General features: G+C 43.4%; 1 protein-coding gene across 4 annotated transcripts in view; it reads left to right on the top strand.

Annotated features, from left to right (window-relative positions):
• Positions 1-27,571, top strand: part of RSU1 (Ras suppressor protein 1) — a 163,643-nt gene that overhangs the window by 66,448 nt on the left and 69,624 nt on the right. For 3 of the 4 annotated variants that reach the window (XR_015879290.1, XM_088478659.1, XM_088478658.1), the window contains exon 8: positions 13,100-13,232. Coding sequence is in view for 3 of the 4 variants with exons in the window: in XM_088478659.1 (XP_088334785.1) it covers positions 13,100-13,232 (133 nt within the window). In the remaining variant the exon portion in view is untranslated. Of the gene's footprint in view, positions 1-13,099; positions 13,234-27,571 lie in introns of those variants that run through there. The other variant, XM_088478660.1, reaches the window with a different exon arrangement.

Here is a 27,571-nt window from a genome sequence, read left to right as displayed (position 1 = left end):
TACCAAGATGTTAAAGTGGGATCCTTCTGATATTTGCCAAGAGTTCCTTCCCAGAGGCACTGATGTACCAAGATACACCCTAAATTGAGAAATAATGTTCTTGCAAAACTATATTAGGGTGGTTGTACCCTGAAATTAGGGGTTAATATCCCACCTATATTAGCCTCTTGTTCATAAGTAAAGTTGTACAATATCTAATAAACTGTATGTTTTAAAGTGTTTGCGACTGGTCATACAAATGGGTACACACGTAAAGATTTTCTGTCCAACCATCCAACTAGTTGATTGGTTGGAATGAAAATCTGGTAACGTATGGGAGTAACTGATGATCATCAATTTGCTCCTAAATGCCAGAAAACAGATGAAAATGGTCATCAGACAAATTTGTTAAATGTTTGATCTAAATAATTTGTTCAAACAACAGTTTTTGTCCATTTTCGAACATTTGAGAGCAAATTGCTGATCATCAGATACTTCCATACATTACCAGATTTTCATTCCAACCAATCAACTAGTTGGATTGTTGGACAGAAAATCTTTATGTGTGTATGCAGCTTAAAATGCTATGTGACAGTCTGATGTGCGTCGATCGACGATTACGTAGAAGAGCCGCATTGGACGGATATGAGAAGGTAGCAGTGGGTGTTCTCATGCTTGGGTAAGTGTTGGAAGCATTAGCATATATTCGCAGGGGTGTTCCATACAAGATGGCAGCTTTGATCGCATTGACGTCTTTTGCCAAATCAGGTCCAGGGTCTCTGCACAGATCTGCAGAGTAGATTGCATTCTGCTGGCAATAGGATCAGCCTCCTGGTGCTGCCCAGACCTTGCTGGACTTTTCTCTCCATCTATTCATTATTATTATAATGTTTATTATACCCCGCATGAAAACATAAGGGCAACAGCCAATTTTGCTATCTGCGTTCCTCAATGAAGCACAGCAATAATCCATTCAGAATAGCCAAAACCATTGTATCCATGTGATGGCCTAGTCGCGGTAATATCCATTATGAGTAATGTGCTATATTTTCAGTGGCTATATTTTGTGTTGCCCAGGAGTTTAGGTCTATGCGTTACTTCTGTTAATTCTTTACAAATATTTATTAATACCACTATCAGACAGAAAGTGTAAAAGAAAATCCGGATATTTCACGACTTTTGCGTATCGGGTTGTTTTGCCATTCTCTGTCTGTACCCCCCTTTCAGACAGAAGAACAAGTTACCGGGTCAAAAAATTCAACCCGGTAAATTGCTGAATTACACGTTTATTTCTTCTGTCTGAAAGGGTCAACCCGAGACTAAATTCCCGTGTCTCTGACCCTGGTAAATTCCTGGGTCGAAGTCCAAGGAATTTAGACCCGGGATGACCCTTTCAGACAGAAAAAGGTCCTGTGTAAATCACCAAATTTCCGGGTTGACATGTTTAACCCGGTAATTTGGATTTCTGTCTGAAAGGGCTATCAGAGGATAGAATATTGAATGACTCAGCCGGTAAAATCGCGTGTTAAAACGGTACATTTGGAGTTAAACTAAATGTAAATTAATCTCCTTTCTACAGGGCATATGCTCCAAACCTTTGGTTCTCCCACTGTACCGTTTATGGTTTTGTTATAATATATAATTTTGATATTTCACATTCCCTAATAAATTCAACTTTTACACTTACTACTCACCTACACACACCGTCCAGGCAGCCATTTTGTGGGGTGAGCAAATCTATAGGAGCCCATGCATTAGTTAGAGACTACTGACATCTGCAGCACAAGAACGTGATACAGCGTCGTGTGCACTTCAGTATGTAGAAGTTGTCAACACGAACCGAAAAATAAACTCGGGCAGCAGTTTGAAACGTTTAAAGTGGTTGTTAAGAATTGGAACAATTGTATTTTATATGTGTAATTTCTCCCAGTAAGAGCCTTTACATTGCTTTGTGTTTTATGGGTTCTGCAACACAGAACACAATTTTAAAGATTTCTGCTGTATCCTGCTGTATCTGGTTTCCTACTATTAAAATGATCGGCTATTTCTGTAGAAGTTCTGCCTTCTCTGGGCAATCATTGCCATTTGCATACTCATTGAATGCTCTCAGCTTCCAGTTCTTTGCATCTTCAGAGTCTCCTCCAATAGAAGCAATTTGCTTCATTAAAACGAGCTGCTGTTGTCTTGCTTGCATTAAACACTTCCTCCCACTTACTTCTAATGACGGAAACCTTTCCTGCAGAAAGCATATGGAGCCAAAGATTGACATTAGTGGGCAGGTTATGGCTGTGTATATAGGCCCTCCAAGGACACCTTCTCCAGATTGCTTTCTATGAGCTGTGAATTAAACTCTCTGAATGTTTCACAACAGTCCTCCATAGGCAGCACAGACAGTGTAATGGTTAGCATTACTGCCTCACAGCACTGAGGTCGTGGGTTCAATTCCCACCACGGCCCTAACTGTGCAGAGTTTGTATATTCTCCCTGTGCTTGCGTGGGTTTCCTCCGGGTGCTCTGGTTTCCTCCCACACTCCAAAAATATACTGGTAGGTTAATTGGCTCCCAACAAAAATTACCCCTAGTGTGTATATGTGTGTGCATGTGATAGGGAATATAGATTGTAAGCTCCACTGGGGCAGGGACTGATGTGAATGGCCAAATATTCTCTGTAAAGCGCTGCGGAATATGTGTGCGCTATATAAATAACTGGTAATAATAATAGTGCGAGTTTTAGAAATAAATGCATGGAAAACTGAACATTTAAAGGAAGGCGGGGGCTAATAAGTGATCCTCCAGCTGCTGTTAAACTACACATCCCAGCATGCCCTGCAACAGTTTAAGCATGGCCAAATAGCACAACTGTTGCAGGGCATCCTGGGATGTGTAGTTCTGGGGGACCCCGATTTAAAGTATACCCACCAACAACACACATCTGAGTGCTGCTGTTTAGTCGGACTAAAACTATATGGATGAGAAAGTGACATCACTAATGCACGAGGCACAGGCTACATTCATGAGTATTGGGGCAGTCCTCAAATTGACAATTCCTAATGTTACTGCAACACACACATTAAAGACATCCAGTTTGCGGCGGTGTTCAGCACAGTAGGCCTAGTGACCTTATTGAGGCACTTTGTGCCTCATACCTCCATTTATCTAGTAAAGTGACAGGCTTGCATTCTGTGTGCATTCAACTTGCACGCTTGTAACTGGTTTGTGTGTTCAATGTATTTTATACTCCTAGACTTGCAATCTTAAATTCTTTTTATTTATTTTCTCTCCCTTCAGAATGGAACCTCTTACTTTTATATGACTTTGGAAACAAAGACATGTTGTTCTGTTTTAAGCAATAAACACAGAATCCAATTTGCAATTGCAGAGTAGACTTGTGAGTGATATATATCTTTATGGCAGAGATGGTCAAGAGGTGACTGCTAATCGGAGAGAGGCCTCTTCTGCTGTGGTCTGTGCTTGGAAAGTGAATAGGAACCAGTGTGAAGGTGCCTCTCTCTCTCGTAGCCAGCCAGCATCATTTGAGATTCACCGGCGCCTATCTTATTAGGTTCTCCTTGTCACGCCGCTTAATCTGGCTGCCTGCTGCTTGATCCTTGTTAAACACTATTGCTTCTGAACTCTCTAATAAAGGAGACAGTGTCTAGTACGACCACTGAGGCATTGAGCATTTAGGGCAATCGCTGCATGATTGGCGGAAGGTGAAAAGCCTTGTCTTCATGCTGTTCCGTTGTTCAGCTTTGTCCCCCGTGCCAGGGGCTTGCCCTCGTGCACTGCATTGCACTGCACTTGTCACAAAGTTGTCTGTGGGCTTTGTCAAGATGCAGGTGACGGGCACTGACTCTCGGGTTTCATTATTGTATTTAATTCTAAATTAGGACGATATAAGGCTCTTCATACTGACTATTAAACTGAAATGAAGTGACATCATTTTTCAAGCCTGTATTGATATTCAAGGTGATCTGTATAAGAGCTTTCAGAAATATTTGTAGAAATGACTCTATAACGAGAATAACATTAAAGCTGGTAATATAAAGGCCAATCTGGTCCCAGGTGACAAATTCACTTTCCTAACTGGCCCCCTCACGTACGCACTTTGGTGAGAAAACGATATAGAGCGGATAGTGTTCAGATTTGGATCTGCTATATATCAGGTATTGGGATTATTACACGCCATATATTTATACAGTTACTTGAAATACTAGACCAATTGTAGTAGTTGATTAGAGCAGTGTGGGAGAGAGTCAACCAATCAGGACTTGAATATGTTTGGGGCAATAGACATGTCCTTTACGCTCATGGGCAGTTCATATCTCCCCTGACTGGTTAAGAGGACAGACCTCTCCTTATGCAAACATGAGCGCTTTCAACACCGCACCATTACATATTAATGCTTACTATTAGGCTGGATGCAGGTAACAAAGTGCTAATATCTAAAATGGCCATTTAAACACAATTTACATGAATCCATAATTCCTAAATAACTTCATGGTTCATCACTGGGACAGTTTCCACAATGAGATTAGTTTTATCTTGGACATGGTAAATCCCTGGTGGACACCCAATTAAAAGAATGCAGTTGTCAAGGTGATGGCTTCCCTCTACCTGGTCTCTGATTACATATTAATGAACACGCCATATCCTATCAGCATTACACACAGGGGCAGAACTATGGGAGACAATACTGATAGGACACCTCCTCCATTGCCCACAATATATTAACCCCACTTAGGGCTGTAAATTTGTACCCGGAGTGTACCGTCACGGCCGCCCAATACATGGCACCTCTTCCAGGCACCTGAGAAGCCACCATAACCATATACTAGTGGAGGGCTCCGTGTCACACCATCAGATGCCGCTTCCATCTACTGTATCTATAGCCTGTCTCCGCTCATTGATGTCGCTGCTCCTGAGCAGCTTCTCATGCCAGTAATGTGACTCTGACGCTCCCCCTCTCCCACAACTCCCCGTCCCACTCCACCCTGGTGGCAGCTCTAGCCGTGGACCTGAGCATAAGGGCGGCTGCGGATCTTCAGGAGCTGGAGATCAACAAGGATGTACCACACAGAGCTGCGGGTAAGGGGCACCAGCGACTGAGTTTGGGGGCAGATCTTTGGTGGAGCAACATCCCGGCATGTGAAGCAGTTGGCAATAGACTGGGCATTTTGTGATTTGTAGTTCCACCAAGTAGCATCAGATGGCTTTAGCCTCCATCAGGAGGACTCTGAGCCTCACTATATAGGTCACTATCTTATAAACCATATTTATTTTCCCTTTTTTTTTTAGGAGGAGGAGGGGATGGGGGCACCAAATTATAAGTTGCCTACGGGCGTCAGCGATGAGCTTATCCCACTGATTACACAAACGTGCTTTGAGCATCCTGCCTTAGAAATCCCGACAGTCAGAATTCCGAACCAACTAGGTAAGTATCCTATTCCCTAAACATCCCCCCAGCCCTAACCCTTCCCTTTGCAGCCTAACCCTAACCCTCCCCCTAGTGCCTAAACCTAACCGTAATATTTAGTCAGGATGTCGGCGGTCGGTATTCTGGAGCCAGGATTCCGGCTTCCGGCGGGAATCCGGCATCAGTATTCTGAGTTCCTAAATCCCGACAGCAGGGATGCTAACTACATCCCCCATCCCCCACTGCACTGCTCCAAGATTAGTGATAACTTTATAGAGTACGTATAGTGTACATTTTTACTGATACTCACAATACGGAGAACCTCAGGCCAGAGACCACATATTTTAATTTGATTTCATAAATCTCTCACAAGCAGGACCCTCTCTCTTTCTGTGGTTACAGTGTAATTGTGTATCTATGTTAGTTTGCATATAACTCTACTTTTGGGCAACTTTATACTATTGTAATACTACTAAACGTTTGCCCCCCCCCCCCCCCCAGGTCGGCGCTACGAAACTCTTGTGGCGCCACATAAGTAAAAGATCATGGCAACATAACAAAAATGGTTTATGGACAATGCAGTTAGGAATTTTAAAGTGGGTGTGTGATATTGATATATACTGTGTGTGTGTGTGTGTGTGTGTGTATATATATTATACACACACAGTCAGGTGCATAAATATTGGGACATTGACAGAATTTTCACATTTTGCCCTCTATTCACCACCACAATGGCTTTGAAATTAAACAAACAAAATGTGCTTTAACTGCAGACTTTCCGATTTAATTTGAGGGTAATTACATCCAAACCAGGTGAACGGTATAGGAATTACAACGGTTTCTATATGTGCCTCCCACTTTTTAAGGGGCCAAAAGTAATGGGACAAACTAAACAATCCTAAATCTAACTTTCACTTTTTAATACTTTGTTGCAAATCCTTTGCAGGCAATTACAGCCTGAAGTCTGGAACGCATAGACATCACCAGACGCTGGGTTTCATCCCTGGTGATGCTCTGCCAGGCCTCTACTGCAAATGTCTTCAGTTCCTGCTTGTTCTTGGGGCATTTTCCCTTCAGTTTTGTCTTCATCAAGTGAAATGCATGCTCAATCGGATTCAGGTCAGGGGATTGACTTGGCCATTGCATAACGGGTTCGAGTCATTGTCCATCTGCACTGTGAAGCGCTGTCCAATGAGTTCTGAAGAATTTGACTGAATATGAGCATATAATATATGCTTTATACAGTCAGGTCCATAAATATTGGGACATTGACAGAATTTTCAGATTTTGTCCTCTATTCACCACCACAATGGTTTTGAAATGAAACAAACAAGATGTGCTTTAACTGCAGACTTTCAGATTTAATTTGAGGGTAATTACAAACCGGGTGAACGGTGTAGGAATTACAACAGTTTCAATATGTGCCTCCCACTTTTAAGGGGCCAAAAGTAATGGGACTATCAACTCAAAAGCTATTTCATGGACAGGTGTGGGCTATTCCCTCATTATTTCATTATCAATTAAGCAGGTAAAAGGTCTGGAGTTGATTCTAGATGTGACATTTGCATTTGGAATCAGTTGCTGTCGACTCTCAATATGAGATCCAAAGAGCTGTCACTATCAGTGAAGCAAGCCATCATTAGGCTGAAAAATCAAAACAAACCCATCAGAGAGATAGCAAAAACATTAGGTTTGGCCAAATCAACTGTTTGGAACATTCTTAAAAAGAAAGAATGCACTGGAGAGCTCAGCAACACCAAAAGACCCGGAAAACCACGGAAAACAACTGTGGTGGATGACAAAAGAATTATTTCCCTGGTGAAGAAAAACCCCTTAACAACAGTTGGCCAAATCAAGAACACTCTCCAGGAGGTAGATGTATATGTGTCAAAGTCAACAATCAAGAGAAGACTTCACAAGAGTGAATATAGAGGTTTCACCACAAGATGCAAACCATTGGTGAGCCACAAAAACAGGAAGACCAGATTAGAGTTTGCCAAACAACATCTAAAAAAGCCATTACAGTTCTGGAACAACATCCTATTCACAGACGAGACAAAGATCAACTTGTACCAGAGTGATGGGAAGAGGAGAGAAGGAAAGGAACAGTGAAGCATGGTGGTGGTAGTGTCATGGCGTGGGCATGTATGGCTGCCAATGGAACTGGTTCCCTTGTATTTATTGATGATGTGACTGCTGACAAAAGCAGAAGAATTAATTCTGAAGTGTTTCGGGCAATATTATATGCTCATATTCAGTCAAATGCTTCAGAACTCATTGGACAGCGCTTCACAGTGCAGATGGACAATGACCCAAAGCATACTGCAAAAGCAACCAAAGAGTTTTTTAAGGCTAAAAAGTGGAATGTTATGCAATGGCCAAGTCAATCCCCTGACCTGAATCCGATTGAGCATGCATTTCACTTGATGAAGACAAAACTGAAGGGAAAATGCCCCAAGAACAAGCAGGAACTGAAGACATTTGCAGTAGAGGCCTGGCAGAGCATCACCAGGGATGAAACCCAGCGTCTGGTGATGTCTATGCGTTCCAGACTTCAGGCTGTAATTGCCTGCAAAGGATTTGCAACAAAGTATTAAAAAGTGAAAGTTAGATTTAGGATTGTTTAGTTTGTCCCATTACTTTTTTCCCCTTAAAAAGTGGGAGGCACATATAGAAACCGTTGTAATTCCTACACTGTTCACCTGATTTGGATGTAATTACCCTCAAATTAAATCTGAAAGTCTGCAGTTAAAGCACATCTTGTTTGTTTCATTTCAAAGCCATTGTGGTGGTGAATAGAGGGCAAAATATGAAAATTCTGTCAATGTCCCAATATTTATGGACCTGACTGTGTATGTATGTGTGTGTGTGTGTGTATATATATATATATATATATATATATATATATATATATATATATATATATAAATAAAACATTAAAATTTTTTTATCAAAATTGGTGTGGCGCTCCAATGTAGGTCCTTAGAATGCAGTAGAACAGAGTTGAGGTTTGGCCTTGATATTTAGTTATAAAAGAAATGTTGTTTACCAAAACAGTTCATCCAAGTAAAAAGAAAGTTTCACGTTAAAATAGTTGTTGAAGCGAGTGCACAAGTTGAAAACCTAGCGGGAATTGTGAGTCAGGTGTGTGCATCTTGTCTGGCTGTGAGTGATACCTCATGACTGTCACTACCTGCAGAGCTGAGGCATGTGTAGAATGTGTGGGAAGCTGCATTTATTAATGCACATCTGTTACTTATTACCAGTCTGCTACTGAAATTATTTTGTCAGAATTTATACTCCAACCGAGGGTGTTTCCTGTTTTTTCACATTTAGTCTGCTGCAAAACACTGATTATTTATCATTTTTAACCGGAATAAAGGCTTTTTTTTCTTCCATATATTTCATTTAACATTTTCAGAATGCTTATGCAGCATACACTTCTAAAAACCTGCATTTTAGTAAATTTACCCCTAAATGGTATATTTACTAAAGCGAGAGTCTTTAGAAGTGGTGATGTTGCCCATAGCAACCTATAATGTTCTAGCAATTATCTTCTAGAATGTGCTAGTTAAATTTTAAGTAGAATCTGACTGGTTGCTAAGGGCAACATCGCCACTTGTAAAAACTCTCATTTTAGTAAATTTACCCACGTAATGATTTTTTGAACGATTGGTCATTAACGTTATTGTTCAGTAGTTCAAAAAATTGTCCAGTTTCAGGGGCAAAACGATGAACGATAACTACCAATGCGCGCTCCCGTTTGTAGTTGGTAGTTATCGTTCATCGCCCATTCTGACTATCCTACATGACTATTTCAGCTAAGCACAGCCTTCATCGTTGATTAAATAGTTGTCAAAATCGTTAATTTCATTACACAAATTCATTCTATTTTTCAAGGGAAAATCTGAAGGGAAATCGTTAACGAAAATCGCTGGATACACAAATCGTTGTGTGTATGCACTTTTAGACTCTAGTTCCAAAATTATTGTAGACTATTTTATTTAATAATATTTTTTATTATTTATATAAGTCTTTTCTCTAATAGTACTCAAGGCAGTTTACAGAAATCATGAAGAGGTATACATTTTTAATAAAATACAACCATAAACATTTCTCAAGGGTGAGGGCGGCCATTTTGGGTCATCAATTCCAAGGATTAATTCCTACCAACAACAAATGTACTGGACAGCCATCCACTGCATTGTTTACACTGGGCAGAACAGGCCATGCCTGGATGAGATGACATGTAATGGGGGAGCTACAGAATACTAAAGCGAGATACACAATCCTGATTATCCCATGTCATTTTGTATGATATTGGATATTAACTGTTTCTGCTTGACCGCTGATAGACCCCAACTAGAGACCTATGTGCGGCTGCAGCAGGCTACTGCAAGAACAACAATGGGTTTATTGGAAAGTAGTCCAGATACAGACATGTCCTTCCTCGTCCATTCTCCGTGCGCTATGAGTCGCGATACACAGGGCACATTAGAGCCGCTGACTCCTATGTGACTCGCCCGGCATCGGGTGTTTTTTTTTTTTTTTTGCCGCTAATGCATCTCATGCACAATGCGATGCGGATATGACACACAAGCAGACTACGTTGATTAATATGATATGCACCATGTGTATGTCCTGTGTGCGGCCGAGTCTGTAAAATCATCACAACGGAACGTGGTGTGGAAAACCGCCTCTGGCACTGTAACGCAGGGCGTACACATGCCGCCTATCATTGTAATCAGCAAAGTCTGCTGGTGTGTCTTATTAGCATCACATCACGAATACAGCGCATTTGCATAAAAAAAGACGCTCTGCATGAGTAAACTCGCATGGGACTAGGCGGGACTAGAAGGGCTGTTTGACGCAACTACAGCAACAATGATGGAGGACACATCTGTAACGTCATTGCTTCTGGTTACTGCTTGGCGTATTACTGGCCACTGCTAATGCTAGTATTAGTCATTGTTATCGTTGTCCTGTTACTGAGCATTATTGCTACAGGTGGCCTATTTGTATACATTATTGGGCAGCACAGACGGTGTTACTGCCTCACAGCAATAAGGTCATGGGTTCAATTCCCACCATGGCCCTAACTGTGTGGAGTTTGTATATTCTCCCTGTGCTTGCGTGGGTTTCCTCCGGGTACTCCGGTTTCCTCCCACACTCCAAAAATATACTGGTAGGTTAATTGGCTCCCCACACAAATTAACCCTAGTGTGTATGTGTGTGTGCATGTGGTAGGGAACATAGAATGTAAGCTCCACTGGGGCAGGGACTGATGTGAATGGCCAAATATTCTCTGTAAAGCGCTGCGGAATATGTGTGCGCTATATAAATAACTGGTAATAAATAAATTGTTGTTAGTATATCACTTATTACTGGTACTGCTGTCATTTTATTGGCCTTTACAAATGCAAGAGGTTTGAACAGTGGTCCTTGCTCTTACTGCTGGTATGCTACTGATCTCTAGTACTACTACTCACATTATGGGAGAGATAAAGCACCAGTCAACCGGCTCCTAACTGTGACATGGCAGTTAGGTGCTGATTGGTTGGTACTTTATTTCCATTCTCTTTATCTCCATCCAAGGCTTCGTAAATAGACCCCTGGTATTTGGCATTACTACTAATTGTAACTGTTTAATAAACATTAATGAATTTAGTATTACATATGTATAATTTTGCCTTATTACTGCTTTTGGTTGCTTATTGCTGGACATTACGATTACTGCTGGTATATTACTGGGCGCTTTTGCTTGCAGTTTATTAGGGTCTGGGCTGCTGTTACTGATAATGTTGCTTCTTTATATAGAATAGTCAACATAGAATGTAGAATGTAACATAGAATAGAATGTAAGTTCTTACGAGCAGGGCCCTCTACCCTCTTGTGCTTCTCTTTACTTTACTTTCATCTACTCCTTACTCCCCACTAGGGCACCTAACACTTAGTTGCTTATGCTCTGTTGCTTATTTGGGTGCTGAGGTCACCAATGTAGCAATGTATATTAGCTATGTCTTTGCCCTGCATTGTATTGTATTGTATTGTACTGTAAGTCACTGGTCACTTATGTGTTTATGTACTATGTAAGGCGCTGCAGAACACTTGTGGCGCTATATAAATAAACGATAATAATATATCTAGGCATCACTGCTACGGTTTGTGCTGGTGCGTCACAAACAGTATGATGATTTTTTTGTTGTTGTGTTTGCCGAGTCCATGCCAAAGGGGTTTTATACATTTTGAAGGCCTTGTTCATTTAATGTAAATTTTAATTTTAATCTTTTTCTGCTGCCCAATATGGATCGATCCTACGTGGCACATAAGTGAACTAAGAAGTGTTTATTACAGGGCTTGACAAATCCCGGGGGCCAGGTCGCCATGGCGACTCTATTTTGTTGCCTGGCGACCAGATTTTTCAGGGAGGGAGGATCCGAGGAAGCGGTTCCCCAGCGGAGGTTCGTGGGCGACCATTTCACAGGAGAGCATGCGCTGACGGCATATCCTGAGCTGACTCCTCCGCCTGCGGCGACACCTTCTCCGTCCCGGCTGTCTGGCTGCACAGAGCTCTGGTAAGAGCATGTATGCACGGCACGGATTGCAGCTGTGCAGGTTATAGACAGGACTGAATTATAGGCGTCGCTGCAACCCCGGGGCCCCCACACCTTGTCCCCAACACTTACTATAAAGAACCCGGAGTACAGCGTTTATCTGTGTCAGCTCCGGTCCTTGGTCTCCTCCTCGGCAGCTCAGTTGTTATTACCTGTTGCCGCGGCCACTGGGGAGGAGGAGGAGCTATCACAGTACCAGTCTCGCGAGATGATGAGTCAAATCTCACGGTTTCAGCGAGCCGCCGAGGAGGAGACCAAGGACCGGAGCCGACACAGCTAAACGCTGTACTCCAGGTTTTTTATAGTAAGTGTCGGGGACAAGGTGTGGGGGCCCGCTATGTGTGACTGTGCAGACCAGAAGCATATCTCCCAACATGACCCTCTCCAGGAGGGACACAATGCTCTGGTCCTGGACTTCCCTGGTAAGCGGTGGGGCTGCAGCGCAGTTCATAATTCAATTAGGGGAGTCACACCAACTGTCATTTCACACGCTGCCAAACATCACTGGCTGGGACTCACTGGCAGTTGGTGTGACTCCCCTATTTGAATTTAGGACTGTACTGCAGCCCCACCCCTGGAGCCTCCACCAATCATAAATTACCAGGGAAGTCCAGGACCAGAGCATTGTGTCCCTCCTGGAGAGGGTCATCTTGGGAGGTATGCAGAAGAAGTGAGAGGCAGAGAACAGAGCTAAGACGCCCGCTGCCTATACATACAAGGTATTCCCAGGTCAATATATACAGTATGTATACTTATGTGTTCAATGTGTGCCCATACATATATATATAGTTGACATTCTACTCAATTACATTGGTGTGATGGGCACTGAAGAGGCATGTTGGGAGCTCTGCTGAGGGGCATTGAAGGGGCTCGTGTTGTGGTCTATACAAGGTTTCATATATTTTGGTTGGGGCAATGGGCTGGCTCCTAAACTTTTTAAGCTGGCTCCTAGATTTTACAATAATTTGTCGAGCCCTGGATTATTAGGACGTGGATGACAGACCAAACTGCTACTCAGTCCTTACCTGATGCAGATACTCCTGTGTGTATGTGTATTCTGACATAGACACTTTTGTTGTTTCGTCCTTAGGAAATTTGGATCTCACAGGTCAAAAGCAGGTCTTCAAAGCAGAGAACAACCCCTGGGTTACACCCATAGCCGACCAGTTTCAACTGGGAATTTCTCATGTCTTTGAATACATCCGCTCCGAAACCTACAAATAGTAAGTTCTCGTCTATCTGTGACCTAACTCTAATTTTGTTCCTATATAAATAGAGATATCGCCATTTATGTGCATTTTTAATACTTATTATTCTTACACGGTTGACAGGTGTCATTGCTTAGGAGTAGGAAGTCTATTATTACTGTGTTGTGCTGCACAACTTTCCTTCTGCCAAGGGTCCGAATAAACAACATTCATATTGCCCAGATACCATTCCTGAGAATAATGACTATAACCTGCCCTCTATTGTACGCTATAGGTGGCATGGGTTTTATACCAACCACAGTACCATCTGTGTGTATGTTCTTCCCATACTGCAGTCCAATAACATACTGCTGGGTTAGTGTTAGTGGCTGTGATGAGGGTAGATAGATTTTAAGCTCAACTGGGGCAGGGGCAGGTGTGAATGATTAAATATTCTGGTTACATCTCAGCGTAACATGTTGACAATGTATTAATAAAGGTTAATATGTAAAATAAATGATGTTCCCAGTTAATGCTCATAAATATGTACATTTGTATAGGGGAATATATAGAGGAAGCTATAACCACATATAATACATAGTTATGTTGTCTGTTTAGATTTTTGTTTAATGTGTATGTGACAGGCTGGGTTTGCAGGCATGACAGTCTTTATACACCTATATCATGACATTATTATTATTATTATTATCCTTCATTCATGTATTGCCAACATATGAGAAACTATAACTTCATTTAGATACCAGTGTTTGCTCCCAGGTGGAGCTTACAATCTTATTTACCCACCGCAGCCAGGGGCAATTTTCAGCAGTCACCTAGTCTTTGCACAGTGGAAGGAAACCGGGAGTTTGGTATGTTGACAGGTTGAATCTCAGACAGAATGTCGACAGGTTCTGAATGTCGACAGTCAGGTGGTCGATCTGTACATTTAGGCTAAAATGTCGACTTATGGCTTTCTGCTTATTTTAGCCTCACCCAAAAAATCAACAAAAACAGACATATATTGACATTCTGATGTCGATATATTTTAACCATGTCGACCTAATTGAATGTCTACATATTGGTTGTCAACTTATTGGCCATGTCACTAAAATGTATTTTTAATCATATATACATCTCACACTCCAGGACACCATCAGCCACCGCCTATAACCTGGGAAATGCCAATGTAGAATCCTCCATTCAGATTATGTTGTTGTATTTAAATAGTAAAACAAAAAACATACTAAGGAGATCACTTTGGCCAAATAGGCTTTTTGCCAGGTATACCAGACTAAGGGCCTACATTCCTTACACACACCCACTACATTATGTGCATTAATAATACAATGATGTGCCTGTAGCTGTCTCCTTTGCATGTTTGTATTAGAAGTCCCTTCAAATTCAGATAGAACACAGGCTCTCAAACTCGATCCTCAGGACCCCAAACAGTGCATGTTTTCCAGGTCTCCTCACAGAATCACAAGTGAAATAATTAGCTCCACCTGTGAATCTTTTACAATGTGCCAGTGAGTTATGAGTACGGGAGTGGTATGAAATCAAATCCCGACGCCGGAACCTCGAACACTGCAGATACCGACAGGGGAGGCAAGTACCCTCTCCCCCACATTACCCTAACCCTCCCTTAGTGGTGCCTAACATAATCTCTACCCCTAGTGTCTAACCCTAATCTCCCACCCTGGTGCCTAACCCTAACCTCCCCCCGGAGGTGCCTAACGCTAACCCCCCTTCCCGCACCCTAAACCCAACCCTCCCGGGGGTACATAACCATAACCACCCCTCCCCGTAGCCTAACTCTAACCCTCCTCGGGGGGTGCCTAACCCTAATGTTCCCCCGGGGGTGCCTAAACCGAATCCCCCCCATCCCTGGGGACAGTGCCGTACTTACTGGCGTCCGGACGTTCAGGCTTCCTGCGTTCGGGACGCCGGTATCCTGATATCATTCGGGGTTGCGGCGTCTGCTTTTTGCCAGCGGTCGGGATCCCGGAGTCCCCAACCTAATACAGGCCCAGGACTCCATGTGTACGAGGCAGCTGAGATCAGCTCCCTTAAACCTCTGCACATTGTGATTATGCATAAAAGTGTGGAGTCCCCAAAAATGTGTGGAATTATGTTACATTTAAAATCTGCCTCTGAGGTGTCTCTTGATTTGCCAAACGCCTCATTATTAAGAGCTTGAATTTGTTCAGCTGCTGTGAGATTTGCTAGGTGGTTGGCTGTATAGTATTAATTGGATGACAGTTCAAAGCCGTGAACCCAGAAGACCACATCTGCATATGTGGTAAGAGAAAATTTCAATGTTTGACAGTTTTGATAGTTCACATTTCTGCTATGACTTAATGTCCGATTTGCTGCTTATGGGGGAGATGTATCAAAGCTTGGAGAGAGATAAAATACCAACCAATCAGCTTCTTTCATCTTTCAAACACAGCCTGTAACATGACAGATGCTGATTGGCTGTTACTTTGGGGGGGGGGGGAGATTTACATGTGAAATGACAGTTAGGAGCGGATTGGTTAGTATTTTATCTGTCTCCACTTCACCTCTCTCCAATAGCTCTCTCCAAGGATTGATACATTTCCCCCTATATCTTTCTCTGTATTTTCATTGGTTTTCCATAGTCTTTCTAATATGCCCTGTTCTATCAAATCTAATATAAACATAATAGGGCTTAAATTGCCTTTATAAAGATCTCTATTGGGCCTTAAGGGGCCCATACATCTGTGCCACAATTCCCAGGTCCCCTGACGCCGATCGGCAATCAAAAAGGCCATTCGCCGAGAATCGATGACCGGCAATCCGTCTGTGAATTGAGGAAATTCTGCATGTTAAAAATCCTTGATTTGCTTATACCAATTATTTTGTGATCGGGATCGGAAAGTTGAGGGAATCCCTGATGCAGGCGTCTGGGGATCGGGGAATTGCCACAATCCATTGCTGATGTAAGGGGGCTTCTATACTCTATTCTTTGGTCTACTTTTAAGACTTCTTTTCTTACTTGGCCATTTGTTGGTTTCTTAATTTTTGCATTAATGTTACGATAGGTCATGAATGAAGATTTGTGTACTATGGGGTATAGGTAAAAGCGATTTCCACACAGCCACGAGGTTTCGGCCATGTAGCATGGTTTTGCCTTTTAAATTATCACCTCTTTAAATCTAGTGTCTAAAATCTCATGGCTGCCCGCAACCGGCAGACTGTTACATTCATTCATAAGACACTGCTTCAATTTCAAGGACTTAAAAGTTCTGTGAAGTATCTGAAAAGTTTTTTTGCCGTGTTTAATATGTGGTTTTCTAATGTGACCCCTGGATTTCTCTTAACTCTCATCTACAACTAGCAGGAGTCATAGTACCACGCTTCTCATTAAGCAAATCACCAGGCTGAGGAGAAGTTCCCTTTAATCCCTTCACAATTCAGTAACCTTACGCTAAATTGAGCACTTTGATGCAACGGAATCATCCAAGCAAGATCAAACTGTGGATGCTGACCCTCCTGACAGGCTGGATGATTTCCTCTGGTTTATTGATTTAAAAGAAGGAGATAGAGTACGGATAATAAGCTATTTTTAGACATTATTGTTAAATTGGCTTCTTTAATGGGGGAGTGCCAGGATTTTCCTGTGTCTTTCCAGCTGGTGGAGTTGGGACCACAAATTCAAGCATGCCCGACCATGCATGTCTGGCAGGGCATGCTGCAGTTTGTGCTTTACAACATCTGGCTTGTATTATAAGTGTATTCTCTTAGGATGTGGTTCACTATATTGCTATGTATTTTCCAGCAGTAAAATAATTACACGCATTATCTGGAATGATACAAGTTATAAAAGAATGGTGTTTGTCTATTGTCCCTTGACTAGATGTAGTCTTCTTTTTTGGGGGGAGGGGGACTTTTTTCTGACTCCAGCTTCCCTGAAATCTTTCATTGTCTGCATTAAGTAATAGGGGTCTTTTTACTAAGCAGTGTTAGGAGACAGAGTGAAAAGTGATAAGAAAGTGATAAGGTGCCAGCCAATCAGCTCCCAACTGTCATCTCACAGGTTGTGTTTGAAAAATGACAGTTGGGAGCTGATTGGCTGGCACCTTATCACTTTCTTATCACTTTTCACTCTGTCTCCTAACACTGCTTAGTAAATAGACCCCTTAATCTCTTAAATTAGTGATTTTCTCTAAGTGGATAACAGAGATCCTTCTTACAAATCTGCGTTGTGCGTTTAGTGTTGGATATTAAATGATAACTCCAATACTTACCCACTCCAGGATCCTGTTTGGTGGTGGTCACACTTTCGGGACCCCTTATCCTTGACCAAAGATGAAATCGGTCTTAGTCTAGTAATGGGTTGTGCATTGAGGTGTAGACTTGCAGTGAAACGCAAGAACCCATCATCCTCAAGATTTTTTTTATTGAAGACATTTGCTTTCATTGGATCACCGTGATTGGATGCTGTTTTTAGTTTTCTTCTAAATACAATGTTCTGAAACAAGCCTTAAAGGTGTGATTCATTATTACATGTGACGTTGGGATTTTCAGTAGTGCAATGGATAGCACTTCCAATGTGTTGATAGCCTTCATACAAGCAGGTCTGGTCATCCAGATTTGACGTTTTTAAGATCGAATACTCCGAAATAAGACTCAAAATAGTTGGCATCAACTTTATGAGACTTGCACAAAAATAAGCTATGTGTAGCACCAGAAATATCCCTCCAAACACTTGATTGAACTGGTCCCTGAAGGCCTCATTTAGAGAGAGGGCAAGTGCTGATTTTATGAGTAATCCCATTTCCCTTCACTTTCTCTTGCCATAAAATGCCCCAAAAAATGCCACTAAAATATTTTGTTTGCCATTCAATGTTCCCGCATGTCCTTAGACCTACACTTACTCCAGTATTCCCTCACAGGCGTTCTGACTCCTCCATATACCAGAAATGCCTCCACATGCCATTCAGAACTCCCAACTTTAGCTCAACGTGCAGGAGAAGTAACGTAATAAGATAGTGGATGATTCCATCACATTCAGTCTTATTTTCTGCCTTATGTAGAGTACAGTTCAGAGGATGGTCATAGAGCTTAGGAGCAGGAAGCTAATGCTCACCGGGCCTCTGGTTGCCCAAGGAATGCCTGTCACCCATATCTGACTTACGGCCTATGCTCATTTTCTTGTACTGCTTAAATCGCAGCTGTATCCTAGGCAAATACTGTCCCATTCAAGCGGCTGGTTTCTTATATCAGGCTATTACATTAGCTGGTTTGCAGCTCAGACTGCTACAATGTAAACCTTTGACAGTATGCCACACTGAGGTATCACATTGGAGTTTTATGTAAGGCGCGAGTACTCAATTTTAAGCTACAGTGATTTTGCAGCAAGAGGAACACTGAAAGTGGATCATCACCATGGTGGCACCAGTACGGATTATCTGTGCTATGAAATAATGATGGATAATGACAGAACATTAGAAGAGAACTCCTGAATAGATAGTCTGCCTGATATGAAGACCAGTAATAGGGTGTTAGTATTACTTTGTAGGGCTTAGAAACCAGGGACACCCGCAGCATAGGGTTCATTCTGTTTATCAAAGCCAGAGATTCCTTTGTTCTAAAGGTAAGCTGTTTTGTAAAGATATCCTTCTATAACAAGTATGGATTCTGGGAAAGTAACCAGTCTTTGTTTGCAATCTCCAGCGCCTATAGTCAGAATACACAGGAACATCAAATACTGGGCACCCCAGGTGTAGAGAACTACAGAAAACGTATTAGTTTTAAGTGTGATGCAAAATCCTCCATTCCAGCCCAATTTCTTGAGTTCGCTTTCCTTTTCATGTCTATCTGAATAGGAGATCCATCTTGCTAGTTTTCAGTGAATGTTTGTAGGGAATCGGTATGAAATACCGGCTGACGCATGGCCGGCAGTTAAATCCCCGGCAGCGTCAGTCCGACAGATGCAGAGATCCCGGCAGCGGCAGCCCGACAGCTCTGGAAATCCTGATCGTCCCTAGGTAAGTACAAACTAACCTAACCCCCCATCCCTCCTTAGGGGTGCCTAACCCTAACCTTCCCCCCCTGTGCCTAAACCTAACCCCCCACTTCCCCACTGCCTAAACCTAAGTCCCCCGGGGGGGGTGCCTAACCCTAACCTCCCGGAAGGGGGTGCTTAACCCTAAACCCCCTTCCCCTAGCCTAACCCTCCCGGGAGGGTGCCTAACCCTAAGTCTCCCCCGGGTACCCTAAACCTAACCCCCCCCCCCACCCCTCGTGGCTGTCCGCTCGCGGCACCCGGCATCCCTTCGATCGGGATGCCGAGCGCCAGTCTCCCGGCGTTGGAAAAATGACAGGCGTCTAGATTTAGACGCCTGTCATTTAACCCTCGCCGGGATAAAGCAATCTGGAAGCCGGCTGTCGGACTTACGTCAGCCAGTTTCCAGATTGAATACCGTTTGTAGAAATGGCTGTGGGCAAGCCTTTATTTAATTTTAATCATATTCGCCTACTCTCCCAAATGTCATGGAGTGTAGACCAGCCTCCCAGATGCAGAGGGCTTAATAGTGCATTTAGTGACCCCAATCCCTGCTTTAAAATGCCACAAATAACAACATTGTCCAACGCTGCAAAATGGAAACTCTTTTTGTACAAGTCGACAAAACTGTGCACACCCATAGCTCTGCCCACAATGACCAGTGTAAACGCTGCTATTTTTCCCCTCAAACCTTTGCACTATAGAAGAAAACTAGCTTCTCCGGTGCAAATCTGGTGCGTCACCACAGAGTTTTTCCACCACGCCTCTGCAGTTTTGCATAATAAATGACCACCTTACTGTTCAAATCAACAGATCTCAACAGGGTTCTGCTGATAAATGAATAATGTGGAAGGAACAGGGTAGAGATAGATCAGGCAGGCAGTGGTACGTTGCTGTTTATATATAGCTACTCGCGATTGCCCGCAGCTTCGCCCACGATGAAATCGCTTCTGCCAACATTTCTTTTTACTTGAGGCGTTCTAGTTGTATTGCTTTGCATAAAGACCCTGTGGCAGGAGTGGCCCACGTGACCAGCAGCGCTATACAGACTGGTGGCAGCAGCACCTTCACCCACCACTCACACCAATGTCACTGTGTGCCTTGTGCACAGACTGCTATGTAGCCTATCCTATTCACCCACCACTCACACCAATGTCACTGTGTGCCCTGTGCACAGACTGCTATGTAACCTATCCTATTCACCCACCACTCATACCAATGTCACTGTGTGCCCTGTGCACAGACTGCTATGTAGCCTATCCTATTCACCCACCACTCACACCAATGTCACTGTGTGCCCTGTGCACAGACTGCTTTGTAGCCTATCCTATTCACCCACCACTCACACCAATGTCACTGTGTGCCCTGTGCACAGACTGCTATGTAACCTATCCTATTCACCCACCACTCACACCAATGTCACTATGTGCCCTGTGCACAGACTGGTGGGTGAATAGGAGAGGTTACGTAGCAGTCTGTGCACAGGGCACACAGTGACATTGGTGTGAGTGATGGGTGAATAGGATAGGCTACATAGCAATGTCACTGTGTGCCCTGTGCACAGACTGCTATGTAGCCTATCCTATTCACCCACCACTCACACCAATGTCAGTGTGCCCTGTGCACAGACTGCTATGTAGCCTATCCTATTCACCCACCACTCACACCAATTTCACTGTGTGCCCTGTGCACAGACTGCTATGTAGCCTATCCTATTCACCCACCACTCACACCAATGTCACTGTGTGCCCTGTGCACAGACTGCTTTGTAGCCTATCCTATTCACCCACCACTCACACCAATGTCACTGTGTGCCCTGTGCACAGACTGGTGGGTGAATAGGAGAGGTTACGTAGCAGTCTGTGCACAGGGCACACAGTGACATTGGTGTGAGTGATGGGTGAATAGGATAGGCTACATAGCAGTCTGTGCACAGGGCACACAGTGACATTGGTGTGAGTGGTGGGTGAATAGGATAGGCTACATAGCAATGTCACTGTGTACCCTGTGCACAGACTGCTATGTAGCCTATCCTATTCACCCACCACTCACACCAATGTCACTGTGTGCCCTGTGCACAGACTGCTATGTAGCCTATCCTATTCACCCACCACTCACACCAATGTCACTGTGTGCCCTGTGCACAGACTGCTTTGTAGCCTATCCTATTCACCCACCACTCACACCAATGTCACTGTGTGCCCTGTGCACAGACTGCTATGTAACCTATCCTATTCACCCACCACTCACACCAATGTCACGATGTGCCCTGTGCACAGACTGGTGGGTGAATAGGAGAGGTTACGTAGCAGTCTGTGCACAGGGCACACAGTGACATTGGTGTGAGTGATGGGTGAATAGGATAGGCTACATAGCAGTCTGTGCACAGGGCACACAGTGACATTGGTGTGAGTGGTGGGTGAATAGGATAGGCTACATAGCAATGTCACTGTGTGCCCTGTGCACAGACTGCTTTGTAGCCTATCCTATTCACCCACCACTCACACCAATGTCACTGTGTGCCCTGTGCACAGACTGCTATGTAACCTATTCTATTCACCCACCACTCACACCAATGTCACTGTGTGCCCTGTGCACAGACTGCTATGTAACCTCTCCTATTCACCCACCACTCACACCAATGTCACTGTGTGTCCTGTGCACAGACTGCTATGTAGCCTATCCTATTCAAGTGAATGCGGACCCAAAGAACCTCACCACCCCTTACCGACCACGCGCAATGTGACACACCTACCTCTTGCATTGACGATGTCAATACATTTTGTTTGTTATTGTTCTGCTTTAACATGACAGATCTAGATGAAACACAGTGCATATTATTATTAGGAGTTTCTGCTACAAACTGATAGTTTTCATGAAAATCGGTTCAGTAGTTTTTGTGCCAACTTGGAACAAAAAAACCGACACAACACTCAACACTTCTTATATTATTATAGATGTAGTCAGTGCTATTTTTCTTGAAAAGTAGGTTTAGGAACTCATGGAAAGGGGGGGGGGGGTCTGTATGTAATGTGGGTGGAACTACAGTGAGGGTGGGGCATAAATTGCTGCGTAAACCAATTTTTTTTTTAAATTGTCAAAGTTTGGGCTGTGGGGTAGGTGTTATAACGCGTCAATCTATCATATAATATATAATACTATACAAATATATTAATATAGGAGAGGAAACAGCTGTAAATACACACCCCCCCCACAGAAAACCAGAATCCATACTAAATATCTATAGGGAAAGCCACATCGATTCTATATAAGAAAAGCCAGATCCACATAAAATACCTTGAAAATGCCAGATCCTCATAAAATACATTGAACATGCCAGATCCGCATAAAATACATTGAAAAAGCCAGATCCGCATAAAATACATTGAAAAAGCCAGATCCACATAAAATAGGTATTAATGGCGATACAAGTATCACCATAACACTTGTGTAGTTCATATGGGGAAAGCAAAGGTTATAGCCGTCAGGGTTTTCGCCAGCAATAGCAGTGTTGGAGGGAAAAAAATATTTAAATCAGAAGATTGTGCTTACCTGCCATGCTCCGGTTTCTCCACATCGCTTCTGATAGTTGGTCAGCAGGACTCCATTGCCTTCAGCAGAAGAGGAGGAGGATGGTAGGAGATGAAGAAGTGAGGGATGAGGGGCAAGGCAAGAGGAGAAATGCTTCTGCTGCCTCCTAAGACCCTTGGTTCGCTGGGAACACTGAGCTGGCTGCAGATCACAGACCAGCAACCAGCCAGTCATAGATACAGCGGCTGTAGTTTGAATGTGGCGCAGGCCGCAAGCCAATTTCACCGGCGCCAATCCAAACTGCTGCAAACCTATACATCCGTGCTCGAAGGCAGTTCCGGAATGCCGTTCCTAATTACGTCATTTTTCAACAAAAGAGCTTCAGGAACAGCTTTCCTGCCTATTTTGCCTGAAAAAGAGCCTTGGATGTAGTAAATGCAGAGCACACAAGAGTTGGTGCACAGTTGATAAAAGTCACAGTAGCAAAGAGCTTCCCCCGACTTTTTCCTTGTTGAAATCCAGGAAGAATAAATGTCCTTGGGCTATAAGCGTTTGGAAGGCTGTAGACATGTGACTTGCTAGTTGGCTTTTTCCGTAAATTGTGATCGGCCTAATTCTCCATTTGGAGATTTTCATTCTGTGAACTAGTCCACCGTGAATCTCTGAAATTTGGGCGTATTTCAGATTCGGCCAAATCTGTTCACCGATCTTTTCGAACCGCAATGGTGAAAACTTAATCTTCCTTTGACTCTGGCTGCAAAAGGAGCCAATCAGAATACTTTCTGTCTTATGCTAACTCTGAATCCTGATGTCATATTACTTTACTACTTTAATTGTCTTTACAATAGAATAAGTAACAGATTGAATTATTAAGGCTGCGTCTGCATTATATGCAAATTTAGTATTTTTAGATTTGGGACTTTCTGTCTATTGTAACAAGGTTGGATGTGCGACCGATATATGTGATTAATACTGTTCTAAACCTTAAGGAACTGCAAATTAGGATACAAAACAAAAATCTGAATATTATTAGCAGAAAAATCAGAAAATTTAAGTTCAGAATTTTTATTTCTTTGCCTTGACTGGCCGAGAGCTAATTAATCCTATTAATATCTGTCTGCTGCTCCCCAGATGTATGTCTTAATGCATACATTTATTTTTAAGATCATTTACATGTGAAATTAATTATCAGCTAAGAAAGTGAAACGTCTTGCCACTGTCTACATGACTGTCAGCCCCAGCAGTTTCTTTTTGGTGTTTTAATGTGCACTTTATAACACATAATAATTTGTAGATTTTACATAAATCACAAATGTCACCAATTGAGAAACAAATCATACTTGCAAACTTACTGTCAGCCCACTCCAGGAGGGGCCAGCCAGGTCGGCCCTGCAGGGGACGTGGTGCGGCAAAGTGGCCGACACGGGTAACCGTGATGGCACGATCGCATAATTATGGCCACGCCACCTAATGCTGCTATACCAGCTTTTTGAAACGGAAACGCAACAATGTGACTCATTTGGGAAGTGGGCCGCTGCGGGCATTGGGTTGGAGGCTCCAGGAGACTTGCGCACTCTTCCAGGCATCCAGGAGTGCCACCCAAGATTCAGGCGCCTTCTGGAAGTTCCAGGAGCGTAGGCAAGTATGACACATACACATTTTTTTTAATACTAAATTTCAACCACTTCAGTTATATTTACTGTCCATAAGTTTAACAATGAGAGATTAATACATACGCCATGGTGTTTAGTATTGCTGCCTCAACTACCGGAGCCTTGGATTTGACCATGTTGCTATTTGCGTGGAAAGCGTATGTTCTCTATTGATGCACAATTCCAAATCGTACTGGTAGATTTATCACAACACTGGTTTGTGAGGACGTGCCTTTTGTGTGTTTGTGGTAGAGAATTAGATTGTAAGCTCCACTGGTGCAGGGATTGATGTGAATGAGCAAATGTTCTCCGATTTGTAATCGCTGCTTAAAATGTTACCGCTGTAGAAATTATGCAGAGTAGGTGAACCCCACCGGCAACAAAATAAAACATTTTAAAGTTTTTGTACAGCAGTAAAGATACAGAAGTAGGACCATTTTGCTTTAAGGGTGGAGCATGTTTTATTCATCATGCGTTGTCCTAACACTAAACAAGTATTCTTATTGGTTATTGTTCTTTTAGAATAAATCATATGCACACCTCTTAGGGGAGATTGAAAATCTATAGTGACGGCAGTCCGAGCGCATTAGGGCTGAAAACTATCTGAGTAATTGGCTAATGTTCATCAAAACACACAAATGTTTGCCCCTTGTCCAATATCTTCTCAGCCCCTCTCCAATTTGCGGCCATGAGATGACCGATCTAGATTTTTACTTTGCGCCCACCGTCAGACTACACTAACACTAATATTAGTTTAGCAGCTGGAGCCTGCACAATGAACCACGTTTGGCGAGCCACGGACATTGTGACATAGCCGCGACAAGCATCCCACCAGAGACTTTTTCACAAATTGAGTGTTATTAGCATCACTAATGCGACAAAAGTTCAATGCAGGGGTACAACTTGAAGTCGCTAAACTGGGTAAAAAGCCAAAAGACGGAGGACCGATACGAGTGGTTGGTGCCACCCTTCGTTATGCTTAATCTGTGACTTTATACCAATTATTTTGCGACAAAAATACAAATTCTTAGGCCCGTATTCAATTAGTTTTGCCTCGGCTAAAAAGTTCCGCCTACCCGACTATTCGCCGCCTTCACCTGTTTTGGAGGCGAAAACTTTTTGTGCGTGCTCCGGAATTACTCCGTATTCAATTCCCAAACAGGCGAAAACAGGACCCGACGAATGTGAACCAGGCAAAAAGTGCAGGATGATTTGGGGGAATCACTCTGTACCCCAGAAAAAGTTGGGCTGTCTTCGGAAATTATTATGGTAGTTTAGCATTAGCCCTAATTGAACTAGTTAGGGTACTTAAGTGGTGGTAATTGCTTGCTATTAGCGTCTAGGTAAAAGTGATGAAGAATGCATAAAGCAGTGGTTTTTGGAGCAAATAAGTAGACTCATCAAATTTGGGGTGCTTAAAAAAAAATGGGTACTAGCATATTTTTATGTCTCTAACGTGAAGTTTTAGAAAAAGTGAAATTCCTCCGTCATATAAGCACCTGCAATCCCAAAAAGACGTGGCCCCTTCTTAGAGCACCCCCCAGAATCATATTTGCCAGTTTTTGAAGTCCCCCCCACTTTTTACATTTTCGCCCCAAATTTCTAAGGCATTTTTTGGGGTGTTCTGGGAATTCTTTTTTCCATTTTCGGGTGAATTGTTCTTTGGGGGGGGGGGGTGAGGGGTGTACCAAGGATTCTGGGTGGTTTGCCAACATCTGCACCCCAAAGTATAGATTTTGCACTTTTTTTCTCCTGCTATTCTGTGGAGAAAAAGCATCGCCTATTTCAGTGCCTTGACTTTTCGCTTAGGCAAAAACGGACTGGAATTGAATACGGAGATAAATTTTCAGGCGAAATTATCTCCAAAAAAAGGGCGAAAACGGCTTTTCGCTCCAAATTGAATACGGCCCCAAGTTCCTAGGAAACTATAAGTGAATTTGTATGCCGGTACAATGCGAATAAGATGCAAAATTCTGAAAATAATGGCTAAATCACTCCCCATGGCGGAACATCTAAATCACGGCAAGTGTCTCGCGCCATACAGATGTGTCCTCATACACCTAGCATATATAAGTCATACGATGTGAGAAGCACGGCAAGACTGAGCCGCTCCCGAGATTTGTAGGGTACCGTCTTATTCGTTACATTTTGCATCTTGTTCGCATCGCAGATGCAGCAAAACACCACTCACCGTGTACTACAGACGCTGGGCTACAACTTTAACCGCACAGGAAGTTTTAAACACGTACAAAGTTGCAGGTGAAGCACAACAGAACTTGGCGTGAGAAAAAGCCGCTGTCGCTGCATCCAGGGGCTGGCTGGCAACTTTTAGCCTGGGGGGCAAATACATGCCGGCGGCCCTGGCAGAGGGGTAGCCTGTAGCCAGGGTGCCCGAAGAACGTGCGTGCTACAGCGCCGCCCCGCCTCAAGTGTTCCAGGGAGGAGGCGGGTCCATATGGGATTAATGTAAAGTAAAAATAAAGATTAGGAACAGCCCCGTTGTGGTGCCCATATGCAGTGCCCCCCTGTGCCCCAGGAGGGGATCCCCTTATGCAGGCCTCCAGTAGTGATCCCCCTATGCAGTTCCCCCTTATACAATGCCCCCAGTAGTTGTCCCCCCTGTGCAGTGCCCCTTGTGCCCCCAGTAGTAACCCTTTATATAGTGCCCCCATTAGTGGTACCCCCTATGCAGTGCTCCTTATATAGTGCCCTAAGTAGCAGTTCACATCCCATGCAGTGCCCCCAATAGTGGTAACCCTTATGCAGTGCCCCTTAAATAGTGGCCCCAGTTGTAGTCTCCCCCCTATGCAGTACCCCCAGTATTGCCCTTTTTATAGAGCCCCCAGCAGTGGTCCCTCGATGCAGTGCCCCCAGTGGTAGTCCCCTCCCCCCTATGTAGTGCCCCTAGTAGTAGTTCCCTCCCTCCTATGCAGTGCCCCTAGTAGTTGTCCCCTCCCCTTGTAGTGCCCCTAGTAGTAGTAGTCCCCCCTTGTAATAGTAGTCCCCCACCTTGTAGTGCCCCCAGTAGTAGTCCCTCCAGTTGTAGTCCCCCCTTGAAGTGCCCCCAGTTATAATCCCCAGTAGTGGTCCCCTCTTGTAGTGCCCCCAGTAGTGGTCTCCCTCTTGTAGTGCCCCCAGTAGTAGTCCCTCCCTCTTGTAGTGCC

The sequence above is a fragment of the Taudactylus pleione genome, unplaced genomic scaffold, assembly GCF_031769625.1.
Source record: "Taudactylus pleione unplaced genomic scaffold, aTauple2 ptg000216l, whole genome shotgun sequence".
Lineage (NCBI taxonomy): Eukaryota > Metazoa > Chordata > Amphibia > Anura > Myobatrachidae > Taudactylus > Taudactylus pleione.
Note: the sequence above shows the minus strand (reverse complement) of the source record. Positions and strands in the feature narration are given on the sequence as shown.